Source organism: Orcinus orca, chromosome 14 (assembly GCF_937001465.1).
Source record: "Orcinus orca chromosome 14, mOrcOrc1.1, whole genome shotgun sequence".
NCBI lineage: Eukaryota > Metazoa > Chordata > Mammalia > Artiodactyla > Delphinidae > Orcinus > Orcinus orca.
This window is the reverse complement of record NC_064572.1, coordinates 35,259,043-35,276,539: the sequence shown is the minus strand read 5'-3', so window position 1 is coordinate 35,276,539 and position 17,497 is coordinate 35,259,043. Positions and strand designations below refer to the sequence as shown.

The 17,497-nt window shown below is 51.1% G+C and overlaps 1 protein-coding gene across 9 annotated transcripts in view; it reads left to right on the top strand.

The window, feature by feature from the left end:
• Positions 1-14,810, top strand: part of DLG5 (discs large MAGUK scaffold protein 5) — a 160,183-nt gene extending 145,373 nt beyond the window's left edge. For 8 of the 9 annotated variants that reach the window (XM_049697220.1, XM_049697223.1, XM_033434015.2 and 5 more), the window contains 2 exons: positions 708-817; positions 2,308-14,810. In XM_049697220.1, the coding sequence (XP_049553177.1) occupies positions 708-817; positions 2,308-2,411 (214 nt within the window). In that variant the 3' untranslated portion in view covers positions 2,412-14,810. Of the gene's footprint in view, positions 1-707; positions 818-1,665 lie in introns of all 9 variants that reach the window. The other variant, XM_049697221.1, reaches the window with a different exon arrangement.
• Positions 14,811-17,497: the final 2,687 nt, after the last annotated feature.

The following is a 17,497-nucleotide window of genomic DNA, read 5'->3' as shown; positions in this document are numbered from 1 at the left end:
AGGTGACAGGCTCCTCGGGGGCTTGGCTTGGGGCCTTGCTGGGGAGGCGCTGCTGGCTCAAAGCTGTGGGGTGGGGGGCCCCTTGGCCTTGAAATAGGCATCCCATGTCGGAGCGGCCTTCCCCCTCAAGCCCCCATCTCACACTGAGCCAGGCATGTGAACCCAGCACAGCCCTCCCTCCACACCACTCTCCGCGCTGTTTGGATGCTGCCACCGCTCCCTGAGTAGGTCCAGCTTTTCTGTCTCCCCTCCTGACTCCCAGCCCCTTTCCCCTTCTCCTGCCTCTCAGCTGGGCACTCACAACAGCACAGGAACTGGGTGGCCTGGCCTGGGTCCAGCTCTGCCAGGAGCTGCCTCGTGATGTGGATGGGCCTTTGCTCCCACTGGGCTTGAGTTTCTGTGCAGGTTGGGCTAACGGCTTGCCGAGGTCCTCCTCCACTTTGCCTTTCTGTGCTTCCGGGCTTCTGATACCTGCACTCGGGTGCCAGCTGAGGTGTCTGGTCTCTGTGTGCACACACTGGGGTTCCCACCTTGCCCCTCTCTGCCCGGAGCTCCCCGTGGAGCCTGCAGGCTGTGCTTTACCAGGGGGAGCCCATGGGGGCCCTGTGGTGGTGGAGACCCCTGTTACTCTGGGCAGAGAAGCAAAGAGGTGGGAGGGCCGGGGGGGAGGTGAGAAGCTCAGCCTGGTTCCCTGGATGTCCCAACAGGGAGCAGAGAGACCCCATCTACCTGAAGGACAAGGTGACTCAGAGGCATTCCAAAGAGCAGTTTGAGACGGCTCAGAAGATTGAGCAGGAGTACAGCAGGTTCTTCACAGGTAGGTGTGCGTCAGGCCTGCAGAGGAGGAGCAGGCGGCGGGGACGGATGCAGGCTTCCCAAGGACGTCCTTCCTAGAAGTGGTAACAGCCCGCACTTCCGGGGTGCCCGGTGGATGCTGTCACAGTGAGCACTTTCATCACAGCTGGTCTGATGGCAGGCCCAGGGCAGCTTCAGGAAGTTGCAGGTCCAAAGGTAAAGTCCACTAATTCTGGCCTTGAGTCACAGTCTGGCCCTGTGTGGCGGCTGCACAGGCGCCCTGTAGCACAGCTCCAGCGTTCCCTGGGCGGGTAGCACGGCGGTGGTGGCCGTGACCATCTGTCCCCAGCGCCTTCCAGGTCAGGCCAGTTTTGCAGTGAAGTTTGAAGATAAGCTGCACCTTCACTATCTCTGGTCTTTGAAACAAAGCAAACCAGGAGAAGCAGGGTTCCAGTTGACCAACTGCCATTTCACTCTGTGACTTTCAACCTCTTCCATGAAATCAGTCATTTGTAGGGGGCATAATAACACCGTGGCCACAGAGAGGTGGAGACAGTGATTTTAATTAACTTGTGGAGAGTGTTGTGATCTAGTTCGGTGCTTCTCATGCAACATTTGGCCTCAAAACCCAGCCTCGGTGCTTCTGTCTACGTATGTGTCATGTGTGTTTGTGTTTTAATTTCCAGTCCATTACAGACCAGTATTTCAGTCAGATACATTAACAAGTACTAGAGAAGAGAACATTAAAAACTCCAAAACTTAACAAAATAAAAGCCTTGACTTTTTCTAAGATTCAACAGATGTAAAATTACTCTGTCACATTTCCATAGCAGTTTCTAAACCCTCGCTGTCCATTTCTGTGGCAAGCAGCCAGCGCTCGGCGCTGTTCCGTGGATCCCGCAGAGAGCCCTGGTCTAGTGTCTGCCGGGCTGTGGTGCTGAAAGCCTGCAGAGCAGGCCTGAGCCAGAGCTGGAGACATTCCATCATCTTTGCTGGGAATCTTCTCTGGGCCATGGGATGCCCAGCTTCCGAGACCCAACCTTGTCACCTGTAGAATCCTGCTGCCGATCGGACCATCACAACACAGCCCAGACTGCCTTCCAGTGTGCTGGGACTCCCCATTGCATGACTAGGCAAAGCAGCCCAGAGCATCATTGCAGTGGGGCCTGGCCATTCATGTGTGTGGTCAGATCCTGTCATCCCTGTTACAGGGACCAGGGCAGCCTGGCAAAATGGGACACCAGCCTTCATTTGAGCGTAAAATTTTAACATCCTATGGAACAGTTGCCGAGAGGGATAGGTAAAAAGCCGAAGTGATTTGCACTCAACTCTTTATTTTCTCTTTTCCAATTTCTCACTGATGGAAGAGAGTGAGAGACGGGAGTGGGGCAGGAGGGCCAGGTAGCTCAAAACAGGCAGAAGGCCAGGAAGAGTAAAAGATGTGTTTATTTGCCTTCACCCTGGGGTCTTCCTCTGGGCCAATGACGTGTGTGTTTGGGGGCTCTCTTGCAGGGGTCGTCCAGGGAGGAGCCCTGTCGAGCATTTGCGCTCAGATCTTGGCAATGGTCAACCAAGAGCAGAATAAAGTCCTGTGGATCCCAGCCAGCCCTCTCTAGAACTCGGTGCTGGGGACGGCTGCAGCTTGGCCGCCGGCGTGACTGCCGGGCTCAGCTCTCTTTAGCGACTAAAGATAGACGCCTCTGTATATAAACGCGAAGGGGAAGGATCCATGAAGCAGGACTCCAGAAGCACCTCCTTTGTAGACAGAGGGCCGCAGACTCTATTCCTCTCACTCGTGCGCTGTAAGACAGAAGACTCTGTAGAGGGGCTCGACACCAACCTTTCTCGTAGCCAGCTCATCAGAGATGCTGCAAAGAGAACCTTTCAGATCACAAGTTTACAAGCCTTTTCTAAGTATTCGGTTGTTTATGTTTACTTGAACGGCTCCATGTTGTCGCTGCCCAGCCCCTGCCCTTTTCCTCACTGTCGCTTTGGTGTTGGTTTTGTGCCTGTTTTCAGCGAGACGACTCTGGAGCCTCGCTGGGGGCCGCTTTGCTTTGGGAGGTTCTTGTCAGTGGGACCAGAGCTTTGACAAACTTCATGCTCCTTGGTGGTACCTCTCCTGGAAGGACCTGCGAGTGCGGATGCTTCGACCGTCGGCGGGCGCGGAACCAGTGCCTTTGTGGGGCAGACTCTCCGGCGGCAGTGTATTCCCCTCCTGCACAGAGGAGGGCGACTTGGGCCCGTCTCGCGGACGCGCCCCTCAGACTGTGTCTCCGGCCCTCTGCGTCCTCTTCTCGTCCACCTGCATCCATGATTCCAGCGTTCTCTCTGGTCCTCGGAGCTTCACGGGTTCACTGTGACACAGCCGGTTCTGGGCAGGGTGTTAGGCTGGGGCTGATGCATGCCACTGGGTCCTCTTTAGGTTCTGTGAACAGTGACAGCCTTTACCAGTGCAGATTTTGCAGGGTAATTCCTAAGCGCTCTAGAGTGGGGCGGGCACATCAGCTCTACTTGATATAAAAACATTCGTGTTTCAGACTTTGAGCAGAGAACCCTTACGGAAGCTTAAGGATTAGTGCAGTCACTGTCAAAACTCAAAAAAAGAGAAACCGGGATCTATCTAGTTTTGGCTCCAGCGCTTATAGCATGAGCAGTGCTCCACGGGGATGGCTTTGTTTGGGGTTTGTGTGTTTTTTTTTTTTTTTTTTTTCTACCGCTTCTGACGCTGGATGTTTCTGGCTGAAGGTTTGATCTGGTTCCTCCTTAAACTGTGCGTCCTCTTAATAATAGGTACTGTACGGGGCTCCGGGTAAGTGTCACTGGGGTAGGACCTCTATTTTAATACTGTTCCTAACATTTCATTTTACTAGCAAGAAATCGCTGATTTCATTTTATTCTTTGTAATTCTAGACACTAGATTATAGTTTAGCCATAGTGACATTTTTTTAAAAAAGGGATATATTTTCTTGCACAGTTGTTCGAAAAGAGACACGTTTCAGTCCTCAGTGCTGCCCTTCGTTTCACAGGTACACGCGTTCTGGCTCAGACAACTGGGACCCCCTGCAGGCTGTCGAGGGGTCTCACTGGCGCCCTGCGGGGCTGCTGCTCCGGGCGGCGGGGGTGGGACGGTGATGGTACAGTGTGCACAGGTACTGTTCGGACAGACTGGGATTTTCTGTACTAAAACCTTCCTTTGTATCGAAAGTTAAACAGACTTTAGTACAATAAATAAAGGTCAATTTCTGTAACTTCTTGTGGTGAGGAGACCTGCATTCATTGAGTTTCCACCTTTCCCGCCTCCTGCGCTCTCTTTGTTGCTAAGTTTGAGGCCGCCTTCCTCCCCTGTGGCAGGTGGCTGGAATTGCCGCCACGTGAGGTTCTCGCCAGCTCTCGCGATGGTCAGGAGCCCCTCTTAGCTGTGGCCTCAGCCCCTCTGACTCCCTCCTTCCCTCCCACGTGTCCCTCTGTCCAGCAGAGCTGTGGGTAGTGCGTGCGGCCAGGCAGCTGATTTGTGCAAGATTCAGATCCTGCCCTGGGGGCTCCCATTCAGATATGCAGGTTTGGGCTGGGCCGAGAAAAGCAAAGGGGGTTTGAAGGACGCCAGTGTCCCCTCGTGTTCTCAGTCAAGTCCCTGTCTGCCAGGGGGTGAGGCCCAGACCGGGCCCCCGGGGTGAAGAAGGCCGAGCCTGGCCCAGGGGCTGTAGTGCGAGACCACCCACGGCTCTCCTGGGTAGCCACTCTGGGCCTGAAAGTCTGTTCCAGGGTGGCAGGAAGGCTGGGAGAAGTGGCCAGGAGGCCCAGGTCAGAGCAGAGCCCTCCTCCTCTGCTCTGTTTGCTCGGAGGAGCTTGAGGGCAGACTCTCGTGGAAAAGCCTCACGCTGCGCCAGAGGCTGGGCCAGCAGGGGCCGACTCGGTGCCATGCCTCCCTGGTCATGGCCCACGGGTGCAGCTCCACTGTGGACCCTGCAGTCTCACCTGCAGCTCCCTCTGGCCTTGCCTGCAGCCACAGGAGTCGCCGAGCTGCGTCGGACTGTGGCCGTGGAGAGGAGGGGAGGGCCTGTGCAGCCGGCCGGGTCCCAAGCCCGCCGCTCCTCGGCCTGCGTGAAGCCAGCCACAGGGTCGCCTACATCTTGACAAACTCAGCACTGACCTTGGGGGAGGAGGGCGTGCGCCGCGGCCTGGATCCTGTGACCCACCCAACAAATGCTCGTTTGAGGACATGGTTTCTTTTAAAAGAGGTCCATGACGATGCCAAAGCCACAGCAGCTCACACTTGTTGCGTTATGAGTGATTTTTATTTTCTTCTTTAGACTTTTCTGTACCTTCCAAGTTTTCTGCGGGAAGCTTGGTTTTCTTTTACAATCGCGGGTAAAACCGCTACGCCTCTTCAAACGGAGGGCAGTTAGGTCGCTGAGCTCATAGACTGCTTGTTTCTGGATGCACTGAGGCCTTGCAGGGCTGCCCCTGGGACACCGCTGAGTGGCACTGGGTTGGCACGGGTGTGCAGTTGTGTTTGTCTCTAAACTGTGCAGAGCCCAGGCAGGGGCTGGAGGTGCGCAGCCTTTGCCCCCAGTTGGTGTCTGTCGTACGCAGGCTCAGATCCTTCTGGAAAGGCACAGCTGACTTTCAACTCCAGCCTTGAGGCATTGGACAGATCTCACCTGGGCCTCCAAAGACAGTGCAGACGAGATGACCTCTGAGGCCCCCTCCCATGCTGACACCTGAGTTATGGGCGCGGAGTGGGACTTCCCTCCTGGCCTTGCAGAGCCTGAGCAAAACCCCAGCTCTGGGAGCCTCGGCACACGTGACTTTCTGAGACTGGAGGAGTCCTTGACGCCTAATGCACAGGAGCAGAAGCCGAAGGGGTCTGGACCGGGAGCCAAACACTGGCCCAAAGTCCTGGGCCTCTCTGGCCGGAACAAGGCTCTGAGGCTGACCAAAGTGGCTGGACAACTGGAGTTTGGGGCTGGGAAGCTGAGCTGCCGCCCCTCTCGCGGTTGACAGGGCAGAGGGCCACCCGGGTCACGGATGCCAAGCACGGACGGAGAGAAATAACGAGGAATTGCCGGGTGGGGTGCAGAGCAAGCATGATCTCACAGCTGGGAGTGTGGCTAGCATGGAGGCGATCATCTTCTTGCAGGGGATGGGGCTCCGAGGCCCGAGCCTGGACAGCCGGGCCTTCTCCCCTGCACCCTTCTGCTGCTCTTCTCCCTGTGGCTTTCCTGGACCTTATTTCAATCATGCATGCTCTTTTTTTCATGTGCTCATACCTTCCAGAATGTAGTCTCTGGCTTCTTGATGGTTTTCCCCTTCAGGTCTCCTTGCTATTATGAGTTTATATCATTTTTTTCAACCGTGAAATGTGTCATACATACGGAAGAGCATATACAGTATAAATATACGGTCTAAAGAATAATAAAATGGACAGTGCGTCCACTGTTAAGGAACACTACCACTACTGTAGAAGCCATCTTAACACCCAACAGTAGCTGAATTCTCCACCTTTTCCCCCAAAGTGAGCACTGTACTGACTTGTGGTTTAATGATTTCCTTGCTTTTTTCTATTTTCACCTCCAGTGGAGGTGTTTTGAAACAATGTCGTGTGTGGTTTTGAAAACACTGGGCCTCAAGCACACACTGAGCTGTGAGGGCACAGGGCAGCACTGCCACTGTTTGATGACATTCGCCAGACAATATAATGGGCTCTCCGGGGCAGGGCGAGCCTCCGCTTCCCTGGGAACTTTGAAGAGCCCTTTCCCCTTGGGGAAGTCAGTGAGCAGGGACTTGAATGAGTCCTGGGGCGTGTGGCCGTGCCGTGTCTGGCAGAAATATGGTCAGAGGGCGTGGACCGCTGACTGCAGTTTTCAGGCTCACCACAGCCATCCTCTGGATTTCAGCAGTAAGCCAAAGCTGAGCACGTCTGTGGGAGGAAACGCTGGTTCCTCTTGCTGATCTGGAGAGCAGGAAGGTCTCCAGCGCATGTCGATAAAAGCCTAGGAGAAATAAGACCCGGGGCCGGGATCACCTTAACGTTCTGTTCTTAGCCGAGCCCTATGAAACGAGCAGAGGCTTTGGTGCTAACAGCTCTGGACGTTTCTGTCTTGAGTCCCTGCTCCAGACCAGACTTCTTGTCCTCTTGGTCTGGTGCCAGCCCTCGTCCTGGTACCTCCTCTACTTTCCTGAGAATTTCCTGGGAGTTTGCTTGATTTCTTTCTTTGACTTTCCTCTCCTCTCTTTTGATGGATCTCCTGTTTCTTGTGCTGCTTGTGAGGAGAAAGGATTAACCCCTGATCCGAATTCTTTCTTCAGAGGAAGATGACTCCATTTACCTTCTCTTAGGATTGTTTTCTAGAGAAGTTCTGGATTAAGAAAAAGGCAAGGTCTGTATCCACCATGGCCTGCTGATCGGCGCGCCTGGGTTGGGAGGCCTGAGGGTCAAAGTAAACTGACAGATAAACTTGCTGTCGGGTTTCCTCCTCGTCCTCCCTCCTTTCTGGAGCTTCCATTATTTATACGTTGCACACCCTGGACAGAGTCCCTCAATTTCTGACCTCCTATTGGCATCGTTTCGTCATTTTGCTCTTTTTTGGAGGGGATTCGCTCAGCTGTATCTTTCGAGCCTTTCTGTTGAGTTGTTCAGCTTTTGCTATCCGGTTTTTGATTTCCAAGAACTCTTTCTGAATGTCATTTTTTTATATCATTCTATGCTTGTTTCTTGGATATAATATCTTCTCACACCTGAAGACAGATATTTTTTCTTCTCACGTAATTCTAATTCCTCCAAGGTTTAAGGTTTTTTTATTTGCTGGTAGCTTATTTATTTATTTATTTATTTTGTGGTCTGGGGGATACCAGGACTGGGGATACCTTGTCTTGTATATTAGCGCTTTAACCTCAGGTATCAGGTAATCCTTTTGTGTCAGCTAATGATTAATCATGGGCATTTAATTTAATAGTCCAGAACAAATGGGGAGGTGTGTAGTCTGAGTTTCTCTAGAGTGGCCTGGTTGGGCTGCTCACTGGGGAATCCTAGTGATGGTCTCCTTAGGTCTGCCTTCCGATTCCCCACAGGAGTCCTTCCACTCCTGATGGGATGGGTCGGCCTGGCAGCATCCCTGAGCCCACTGGGGAAGAAGGCGGGGAGACTCTTTGCATTCAGGAGTCAGTACAGCAGCATCCAGTCCCTTAGTCCTTTTCTCTTCAGTATGGTACCAGTTCTCTGATCTGTGCCTGGTGTCCCTAGTCCAGGAATCCTCTCTTACATTCTCCAGGCAAAAAAAACTCCCGGCTTCTTCAGCGTTGAGGGCAGTGCGGTAGCCCTGTAGCTTGGATTGAATCATGCCTGCCCAGATTATCCAGGGTGCTCCCTTACTCTCTTCTTTTAAATTTATTTATTTTTTGGCTGTGTTGAGTCTTCGTTGCTGTGCACACGGGCTTTCTCTAGTTGTGGCGAGCGGGGCTACTCTTCGTTGTGGTGCGCAGGCTTTTCATTGCGGTGGCTTCTCTTGTTGCGGAGCACGGGCTGTAGGCACACGGGCTTCAGTAGTTGTGGCACGCGGGCTCAGTAGTTGTGGCTCGTGGGCTCTAGAGCGCAAGCTCAGTAGTTGTGGCACACAGGCTTAGTTGCTCCACGGCATGTGGGATCTTCCCGGACCAGGGCTCCAACCCATGTCCCTTGCATTGCCAGGTGGATTCTTTTTTTTTTTTTTTTTCTTTTAAAGAAGGTGTTGGGCGTAGAGTTTATTAATTAATTAATTAATTTTTGCTGTGTTGGGTCTTCGTTTCTGTGCGAGGGCTTTCTCTAGTTGTGGCAAGCGGGGGCCACTCTTCATCGCGGTGCACAGGCCTCTCACTGTCGCGGCCTCTCTTGCTGCGGAGCACAGGCTCCAGACGCGCAGGCTCAGTAGTTGTGGCTTACGGGCCCAGTTGCTCCGCGGCATGTGGGATCCTCCCAGGCCAGGGCTCGAACCCGTGTCCCCTGCATTGGCAGGCAGATTCTCAACCATTGCGCCACCAGGGAAGCCCCCAGGCGGATTCTTAATCACTGCGCCACCAGGGAAGCCCAGCCCTTACTCTTAATGTTGACTGATCGGGGCTTTAATCACATCTGCAAAATGCCTTCACGGTAACACACAGCTCAGTGTTTAACTGAATAACAGGACTGTGGCCTTGTCAAACTGACACACCAAAAGAACTGTCCCAGTGGGTTTACCAATAACTTACCTAACCAGTTCCCAACAAATGGGCATTCAGATTAAGTTTACTGTTGTTGTGTTTGTATATAGACTCACTTAACTTGATAGAAGCTTCTCTGTTGGGTTTATGGCTTACAGATAGGACATCAAGGCTTTGGGCAAGTTATAGGAGATTGCCTCAGCCCTTTCTTTTTGCCACGTTGCCTTTGGGATAAAAGCAGACTTGTGCTTAGTTTGGAGATGATCTTAGCTTCTCACAGATGCTACCTGCTCTGAGGAAGTTAACCATCTAAGAAGCTGCTTTATGCCTACTTGTCAAAGATGGACAGAGATGCCCTGAGGACTAAGCGACTGTGGGACTAAGAAGAGGGGCTGGCCGGCCCAGATGCCCACATGCAGACTCGACTGGAGGGTTCTGTGGGGCCAGGCTGCCCCCGAGCACGTCATGGGGTGTGCATCTCAGGACACACAATGATAATGAACAGAATCAAACAAAACCTGCTTTGAGCCCAGCAACGGTGTGTGCTGGTGTTGGTTCTGCATGGAAATAAAAATGATAAATCTAAACTTGCAAGACATTTTGCTAGAAATGACAGTGGCTATTTTTGACCAACAGCTTATTTTTATTAAGATGATCTGCTCATAATTAGAGTGAAGCTAATATATGTTTAATTTGGGCATTTTACAAGTTTACATTTTCCTTGAAGTACAGTAAGTTGTTTTTACATTTTTGTGTTTGAAATACGTTAAATACTTCTGATAACATTTTATGATTTCTAAACAACTCCCTTGTTCCTAAAAACCAGCGTATTTTTTAAAGTTAGCTTTTGTGACATCCTGTGTCATCTCTTGTTTCTGTGTGTTGCAGGGTCTAGACTAAGCGAGTGATTCTCTAGGATGCTACTGCTTGAGGTCATCTTCATTTATGGGAAGTACAATTGATTAAAACCAAAAATCTCAGAGTTGAATCTGAAAGGCGTGTGTCTGTACACGAAGGTCCTTGTTTCAGGTCACAGCCCAGGTAATTGGCCCTTAAAAATGCAGAACATGGGATGGAAGCCCATCAGAAGAGCTTCTCTGGGTCCCTCGCAGGCTGCACACTCGTTTCCCCAACAGTCCAAGGTTGAGGGCTCAGGGATTGGGGAACTCTAGACTATTGGCCTCCGTGCCAGAGCAGGGCTTCATCCTTCAGTCCTGTAATAGCAGGCTTGACCTCCTGTGGGTTATATCGGTTATATGACGCTCTTGACGCTGCTGGTATCCCCAAGAGGTCAGGCATTACTGCTTACTATCCGACGACCCAGTCAGCAAGAGGCGGAGCGACAGCCTTAGCGTCTCATGCCCGTCTCTGGGGTCCGCGCTTTTAGCCGCGGCTCGCGCCCGTCTCTGGAGCTCCTTTAAGCAGCGCTGTTAATCCCCTCCCCGCGCACCAGGAAACAAAGAGGGAAGAAAAAGTCTCTTGCTTCTTCGGCAGGTCCAGACTTTTCCCCGGACTCCCTCCCGGCTAGCCGTGGTGCACTAACCCCCTGCTGGCTGTGTTCACGCCGCCAACCCCAGTCCTCTCCTTGCGCTCCGAGCGAAGCCGGAGCCTCAACTCCCAGCCCCGCCCGCCCTGGCGGGGGAGCAGACAAGCCTCTCAGGCTGGTGAGTGCCGGTTGGCCCTGATCCTCTGTGCTGGAATCTCTCCGCTTTGCCCTCCGCACCCCTGTTGCTGCGCTCTCCTCCGCGGCTGCGAAGCTCCCCCCTTCCGCCTCCCGCAGTCTCCGCCCGCGAAGGGGCTTCCTAGTGTGTGGACACTTTTCCTCCTTCACAGCTCCCTCCCGCTGGTGCAGGACCCGTCCCTATCCTTTTGTCTCTGTTTTTTCTTTTTTCTTTTGCCCTACCCAGGTACGTGGGGAGTTTCTTGCCTTTTGGGAGGTCTGAGGTCTTCTGCCAGCATTCAGTAGGTGTTCTGTAGGAGTTGTTCCACGCGTAGATGTATTTCTGGTGTATCTGTGGGGAAGAAGGTGATCCCCGCGTCTTACTCTTCCGCCATCTTCCCGGAAGTTCCTGTGCTCCTTTTGAGGCCAGGTGCGGGCTCCCTATCCCTTGTCAGCCCTTCCACCCCGAGACAGAAATAAGTGTAGGAGAGGTGAGATCCTTGGTAAGGGCAAGTGAGTCTCTCTGATCTCTAGGTATCCAGTCAGAAGCTCTCCTAGTTGTACGGCACAGCCATGGGCAACTAGATGGATGAAGAGCTAAGATGTCCTGAGGAAGCAGTAATAATAGCAATGAAGGCAGTTATGTGGGCCTTATCATGTGCCAGGTACTTCCCTAAGTAGTTCATATGTATTCACCTCCAACCGTATTTGGTAGGTACTATTATCCCCATTTACAGATGAGGAAACTGAGGAACACAGAAGCTGAGTAACTTGCTTAACTGACTAGTGGCAATGCCAGAGTCTGTGTTCTTAACTTCTCTTTTGGAACACCTGCCAGGCAATTGAGAAGGTGGTCATTCCCAACCCAGACCCGGGTGCCTGGGCCAGGCCCGGGAGGAGGTCCCGAGAAGTAGGTGGTTGTGCTAATCCAGCAAAGGACAAAGCTTGGCCAAGGGAAGTGGGAGCCGGAGGAAACAGCAACCAAGCAGGAGCGGGAGGCTATCCTCAAACTCAGCTGGTCCTGCTCCAAAGTCATGCTTAACTGTGGGGCATGTGATTCCCCGGGGCAGTTCTCTGCTGGCTGGCTGATGCCATGGCTGGAGGCCTGAGATAGCCAGCCTTGCCAATGTACACCTCCAACATGGAAGCAGGCTCGGCATTGGTCATTAGGGAAGGGCCAGAGAGGCTGTGACCCCATGCCCTGGTCATTGTGGCCCAATCTGCGGACAGAAGTATCTGTTCAGTTAGGACAGTGACACCAGTACTTAAAATGTCATCTCACGAGAGGACCTCAGCTTTTGAAACTTGCCAAGCTTGATGGCCTCTTCCCTCCCACTCCTCTGGCCCTCGCCCCCCGTGGACAATTAGGAAGTAGAGGTGATCCATTTCCAGAGTGGACACCGTTGACTGTGAAAGAGGTAGGCTCCTTAAAAATCCTTTTAAGGAATTATTTTCAAGAAATTCTTTTTTTAAGAATTTAACTAGAAGGGACTGCTAGAAATATACCATCAGTTGCCTAGTGGAGTATATGTATTTTTCAAATGTTTTATCAACAAAGCTGCAATTTTCAGGTGACCTGCTACTGCTGTGTGTAGGTGGGAGCCCAAGTTAGGATCTTTGCTTGGGGGAAAACCTCCCAAGAAGCCCCTCTTAGCTGTGTCCATGTGAGATCAGTGGCAGCCTTGCCTCTGTGTGTATAAAAGGTCTCGAACAAAACTTCCAGGCTTCCAGGGACCAGGTGCTTCAATGTGCATTCCTCTGGGGAAGCAAGTTACTTGGATTTGCCCTTAGCCTTAAGCCTCTGCAGCAGAAAGTCACTGTGAAGAAAGGCTCTCCAGGGAGATGATGTCATGATGAGGGCTCTGGCTGGCCCCAAGGACAAGCTGAGGACACGACAGAGCCGCTGAGGGTACATGGGATCTTGGTATCTGCTTGTGACCTTGGTGGAGATCTGAAGCGTCAGGAACACCATCTTATTTGTGGGCAAGAGTGTCTTACTGTTCGGGGTCAGTGGTCAGAGGCAACAGTGTATAGAAGCAGCAGAAGTCATGGAAGCTAAAAATGGCAGCTGATTCCTGATTCTCGCCCCCAGGAGGCTGGGGAAAACAGGCTGAGCAACCTCGGGATTCTTGGGCAACTTTAGGGTGGTAGTTGGAAGAGATCCTGGGCAGGCCTACTAATCTGGAAAGCAAAAGGTCAGGCGTAGGTCTACATAAAAATGCTACAATAAAATGTACTGCCACCCTGATTTCATAGAGCAAGCCAAATGCTCACACAGAGGTAAGAGTCAGGTTCCCCGAGTCCCTGGGCTATCCTCTGAAGACTTTGCACGGTTCAGCCCTACAGCAAACCCTGATGATGAATCCTAAGACTTTTTAGGGAGACATGATGCTGGGCTTCAAACATCTGAAGGACCATTAGAACCGGGCCCAAGGAGAGAAGTTCCCAGAGGGAGAGGAGATTTCTGCTCAGCGTGGGGAAGAGCTTCCCGGCCACCGCACCTGTTTCATGGTGCAGCGCAGCGCTGAGACCCCAGGCCGGGTGATGGCTGGCCTGTGAATCAGCTAGGCCATGTGCTTCCAATACTGCTGGCCTCACCCTGGGCCCATTCCTGGCTGGGTTTTCAGGTTGCCACTCCCAACCTATACACAAAAGTAGTCTGGGGAATCACAACAGCTCCAGACCCCATCCCCCAGATGTTCCTCCATGACTCCTTTCAGGTGGAAGGACCCCATGTCCAGGATGACATGGGACCCTTCTGTCTGCTCTCTGGGCTCCCCAGTCCCCAGGGCAGGACTGCTTCCATCAAAGGAAACCCAAGATGAGGCAGACTTCAAATTCTCTCCTGCATTGACTCTTGGGAATGCATGTTTGGGTCCCTGAAGATAAACCCTGTTGGGAGAGGCTGAGAACACAGCCTAGGATGACCAGTTAGTGCCTACTTCTTAAAAATGACTTAATGAAGTCTTAATGACACTCCTTGGAAGTAAGAGAAAAGCAACAAAGAGGATTGTTAGTATGTTTCCACCCGAGGCTGCCTTCTAGAGAGAGACTCAAAGAATGACTGACACCTGCTGTCCTGGCTTCCTTAATAAGCCTGACTAAACTACTCGTATGAAATTAGTGGGAATTCTGACGTAGCTTAAGGTATGTATATTGAGTAAATCATTTGAATTTTCTCTTTTGTATGAAGCATTGAAATATTGCTGAAAACAGACGTCCCTCGTAGATGCCAGAACTTATTCTTTCTTTCAAGTCAAGGGAGTTGGTGTTAAAAAGGGTTCTGCCTCTGAATCACTGTGACCTTGATAAAGTCACCCCAGTTCTTTGGGTCTCGGTTTTCCCATCTGTAAAAATAGAGTTTGGGGAAAGGGAACATGGAAGACTCCCCCTAAGTGAGCAGTCAGCCTCGTGAGGAGTCCTTGACGATGTGGAGTCTGGGGAGGAGCCCGTCGCCAAACTGACGCCGATTGCCCACCGGCTCAGGGGCTGCTCGCCCTTTGGATAGGGTGGCTGGCACTCTGTGTGATAGTAGTGATGCCTGTTGGCCTGGACTGAGATGGGTTGAGTTGGGGTAATGGAGAAAGTCGTTTGGGGTTGAGCTGGGTCTCAGAATAGGGTCTGCCTGTAGCAGCTGCACTCTGACTAGGGCTGGGCCTCCCTCCTGCATCCCCTGTGCTTGGCTCCAGAGCCTTAGAGCAGAGCTGGCATTCCGCTCTCTCCCTTCCCAAGGCCTTATTGCAGTAGGGGCGAGTCTTCCACTTCACTGGCTAATTTCCTCCTAAGGTCCAGTGGGCTGAATGAGAGTCTGATTATGACTCCTACACTTTTTCACGACTTAAGACACAATTTTGTGAAAATAAAAGCACTTCCCTGCCCAAGTTATACTGACCGGCAAAAAATTATTTCTGATCCATGATACATTTTGAGTTAAACATTACCCCTCTGAACTTATAACAATATGGCCTGAGTGAGCTTCAATTTCTGATTCTTTTTGAAATTGGATTTTTTTTTAAATCACAGAGATAATATATGCTTACTGTGGAGCATTCAAATAACACAAAAGAGTATAGTGTGAAGAAGCAAAGTCTCCCTTTGTTTCCAGAACCTTCCAGGATGGCTGGGCCCGTGAGCCATGGCCGCTGAGCCTGCACGTCCGGAGCCTGTGCTCCGCAACAGGAGAGGCTGCAACGGTGAGAGGCCCGTGTCCCGGAAAAAAAAAAAAAAGCTTTTATCAGAACGCCTATATAAAAATTAAATGTGCCTCCGTTATAGAAAAAAGGAGAAATTGTCATTTAATGGGGTTTTTGCGACATTGCCATTCCATGTCCTAAAGCACTATGTGATGTTCTTACCATCCCTCTTGATGTCTCCTCTGTACGCCCTGCTGGTTAAGTGCAGAGCCTCCAGGTCTCATTCTCTGATGGCCCGGACCCCGCTTGGAACACCTGTCCCTTCACACTGTTTCCAGAGCACCTCACCCGTTATCTCTGTGATGGCTAGTGATGGTTCAGATCTGTTTGAATTTTTTTATACCATTACTTTAATTAAAAAAAAAGCTTAGGATCCCTAGTTTATATCATAGTTGAGAATATTTAACAACACCTCATCTGTATAAAGATTCTTTTACCTAGCAACCTCAGTTGTCTGAAACAGTCAAAAAAAGGAAAAGGAAAAAAGCAGTGAAAACAGATGCCAAAAGCCCATGCAGTAAACTTCATGACACTGCATTAAAAAATCCCAAACCCTTCCAGGCAGAAGTGTGTTTGAAATAGGCCTTGACCTATGGGCATAGCATCTAGTAAAATGACAGGAAATGAGAAGAAGTATCTGGGGGTGACTATCAGAAGCCCAGCTCTCTCTGTTCCATCTCTTAGACAGCCTGTCTTCACACTGGGCTGGGTGGACCGGGTTGTTATTTATCGCCTAAATCCGCATTGCCTCTTCCATCCAGAGACCCACTCAGCCCTGGTTGATGGTGCAGATTTGGATTAGAGAATCCTTCCTTGTCATGTCCCACCCTCCCTGGTTCCTAACTAGCCCTTCCAAGTGCCAGTCATTGCTCTTATTCATTGAACACCTGCATGTGCTGGGCACAGGGGAACAAAGGTGAATAAGACATGGTCCCTGTCCCGAGGAGCTCACAGCCTTGTGGGGAGAGAGGCCTGCCACGCAGCTATGCGTGGATGCCTGAGTGCCGTGGTAGAGCTCTGTTGAAGATTGTTCCCATTCAGGGATTTTCCAGCTGTCCTGTTTATGCTGGACATGGGACAAGAGCGGGCCCTAGGGCCATGATGGCTTCTACAGGCAGGATCCTTGAGTGCTTCTAGGCAGAGGTTCTGTCACAAGACGAGTGATAAGCAGGAGATGGGGTGGGCAGCTCCTGGAACCAAGGGCCTGTGAGGCAGTGGGCAAGTGTTGTAGCCCATCTCTGCAGAGAGAGCCCCTCCTTGCCAGCATTATTTGAGGTGCTGGGGGCCATGGTAGTTGAAAGAATACAGAAATGGGGCAGGATGATGGATTGCTTGTCTGGGGAAAGGGATTCCTGTGAGTTGGGTGAGTTTTGGTCAAATATAATGAGCCATTAAGAATAGTAAGAACTCGAGATGAAGAGCCCAAGGGCCCATGCTTAACCCCAACAGACATTCTCTACAGAAAGATGAGATCAACTTTCTTGCTCAAAAATGTGCCCGTGCACTTTGGCAGAGATTGGCTGTGGGGTTTAGAGCACATAGCCACATGCATACCACCCCTACAAAGCAGGAAGGTAGTTTAGATGCCAGCATTTGGGGTTGACTCTTGGGTTTTTGTTTTCGTTTTTTTTTTGGTTGGCAAACAATATTCTTTCTTTTTTGGCTGCGTTGGGTCTTTGTTGCTGCGCGCGGGCTTTCTGTAGTTGGGGCGAGCGCGGGCTACTCTTCATTGCGGTGCGCGGGCTTCTCATTGCGGTGGCTTCTCTTGTTGCGGAGCATGGGCTCTAGGCACGCGGGCTCCAGTAGTTGTGGCGTGTGGGCTCAGCAGTGGTGGCTTGTGGGTTCTAGAGCGCAGGCTCAGTAGTTGTGGAGCAGGGGCTTAGTTGCTCTGCGGCATCTTCCTGGACCATGGCTTGAACCTTTGTCCCCTGCATCGGCAGGTGGGTTCTTAACCACTGCGCCACCAGGTAAGGCTGGCAAACAATATTCTAAGGACAAAGAATTGGAATGGCTGTAAGGAAAGGTTTTCTAATAGAAATGTTTGAAAATGGTGCAGGATTCCTTGAGAGGTACTGAGCTTTCTATCCCTGTAGGGATTTAGGTGTAGTCAAACAGTGGATGGGAAGAGTAGGGCAATTAATAAGTTTGAGCTTCCCCACCAAACTTAGATCTAAAATTAAAATCCTATATACAGCCTTGAGAGGACACTCTAATTTCCCTACTGTTAGAAAGGATTCCTTTTCAGGATTAAGCATGGGAAGCAAACACATTGTTGAGATAATAAAGGATTCTCTACCTGACATGCAGGAGACTTCTTGTTCTAGGAGTTACTTCCTAAAATAACCAACTTGGAATATTTGTTCATCTAGTAAAGTATTATCCTTATCAAATAATATTTATAAATAAAAAGTGCTGTGCTTGCTGTTACATAGAAAGGAATATCTGCCTTCTAGAAGCTTGTGTTTTAAAACAAACTTTTTTGAAGACTGGAAATGTTTTCTTTTTTTTTTCAAGTTCAAATGTGTACCAGAAGGCTACTTTTGGACTTGGGCTTCTGAAAGATTGAGCACGTGGCTCAAACCCCGGTGAGGGTTCTCTCTTCTCCTTCTCCTACCTGCCTGCCTTGAACGTGGACTTACAGAGCTGGGAAACTGAAGGTTATACTGGGCTG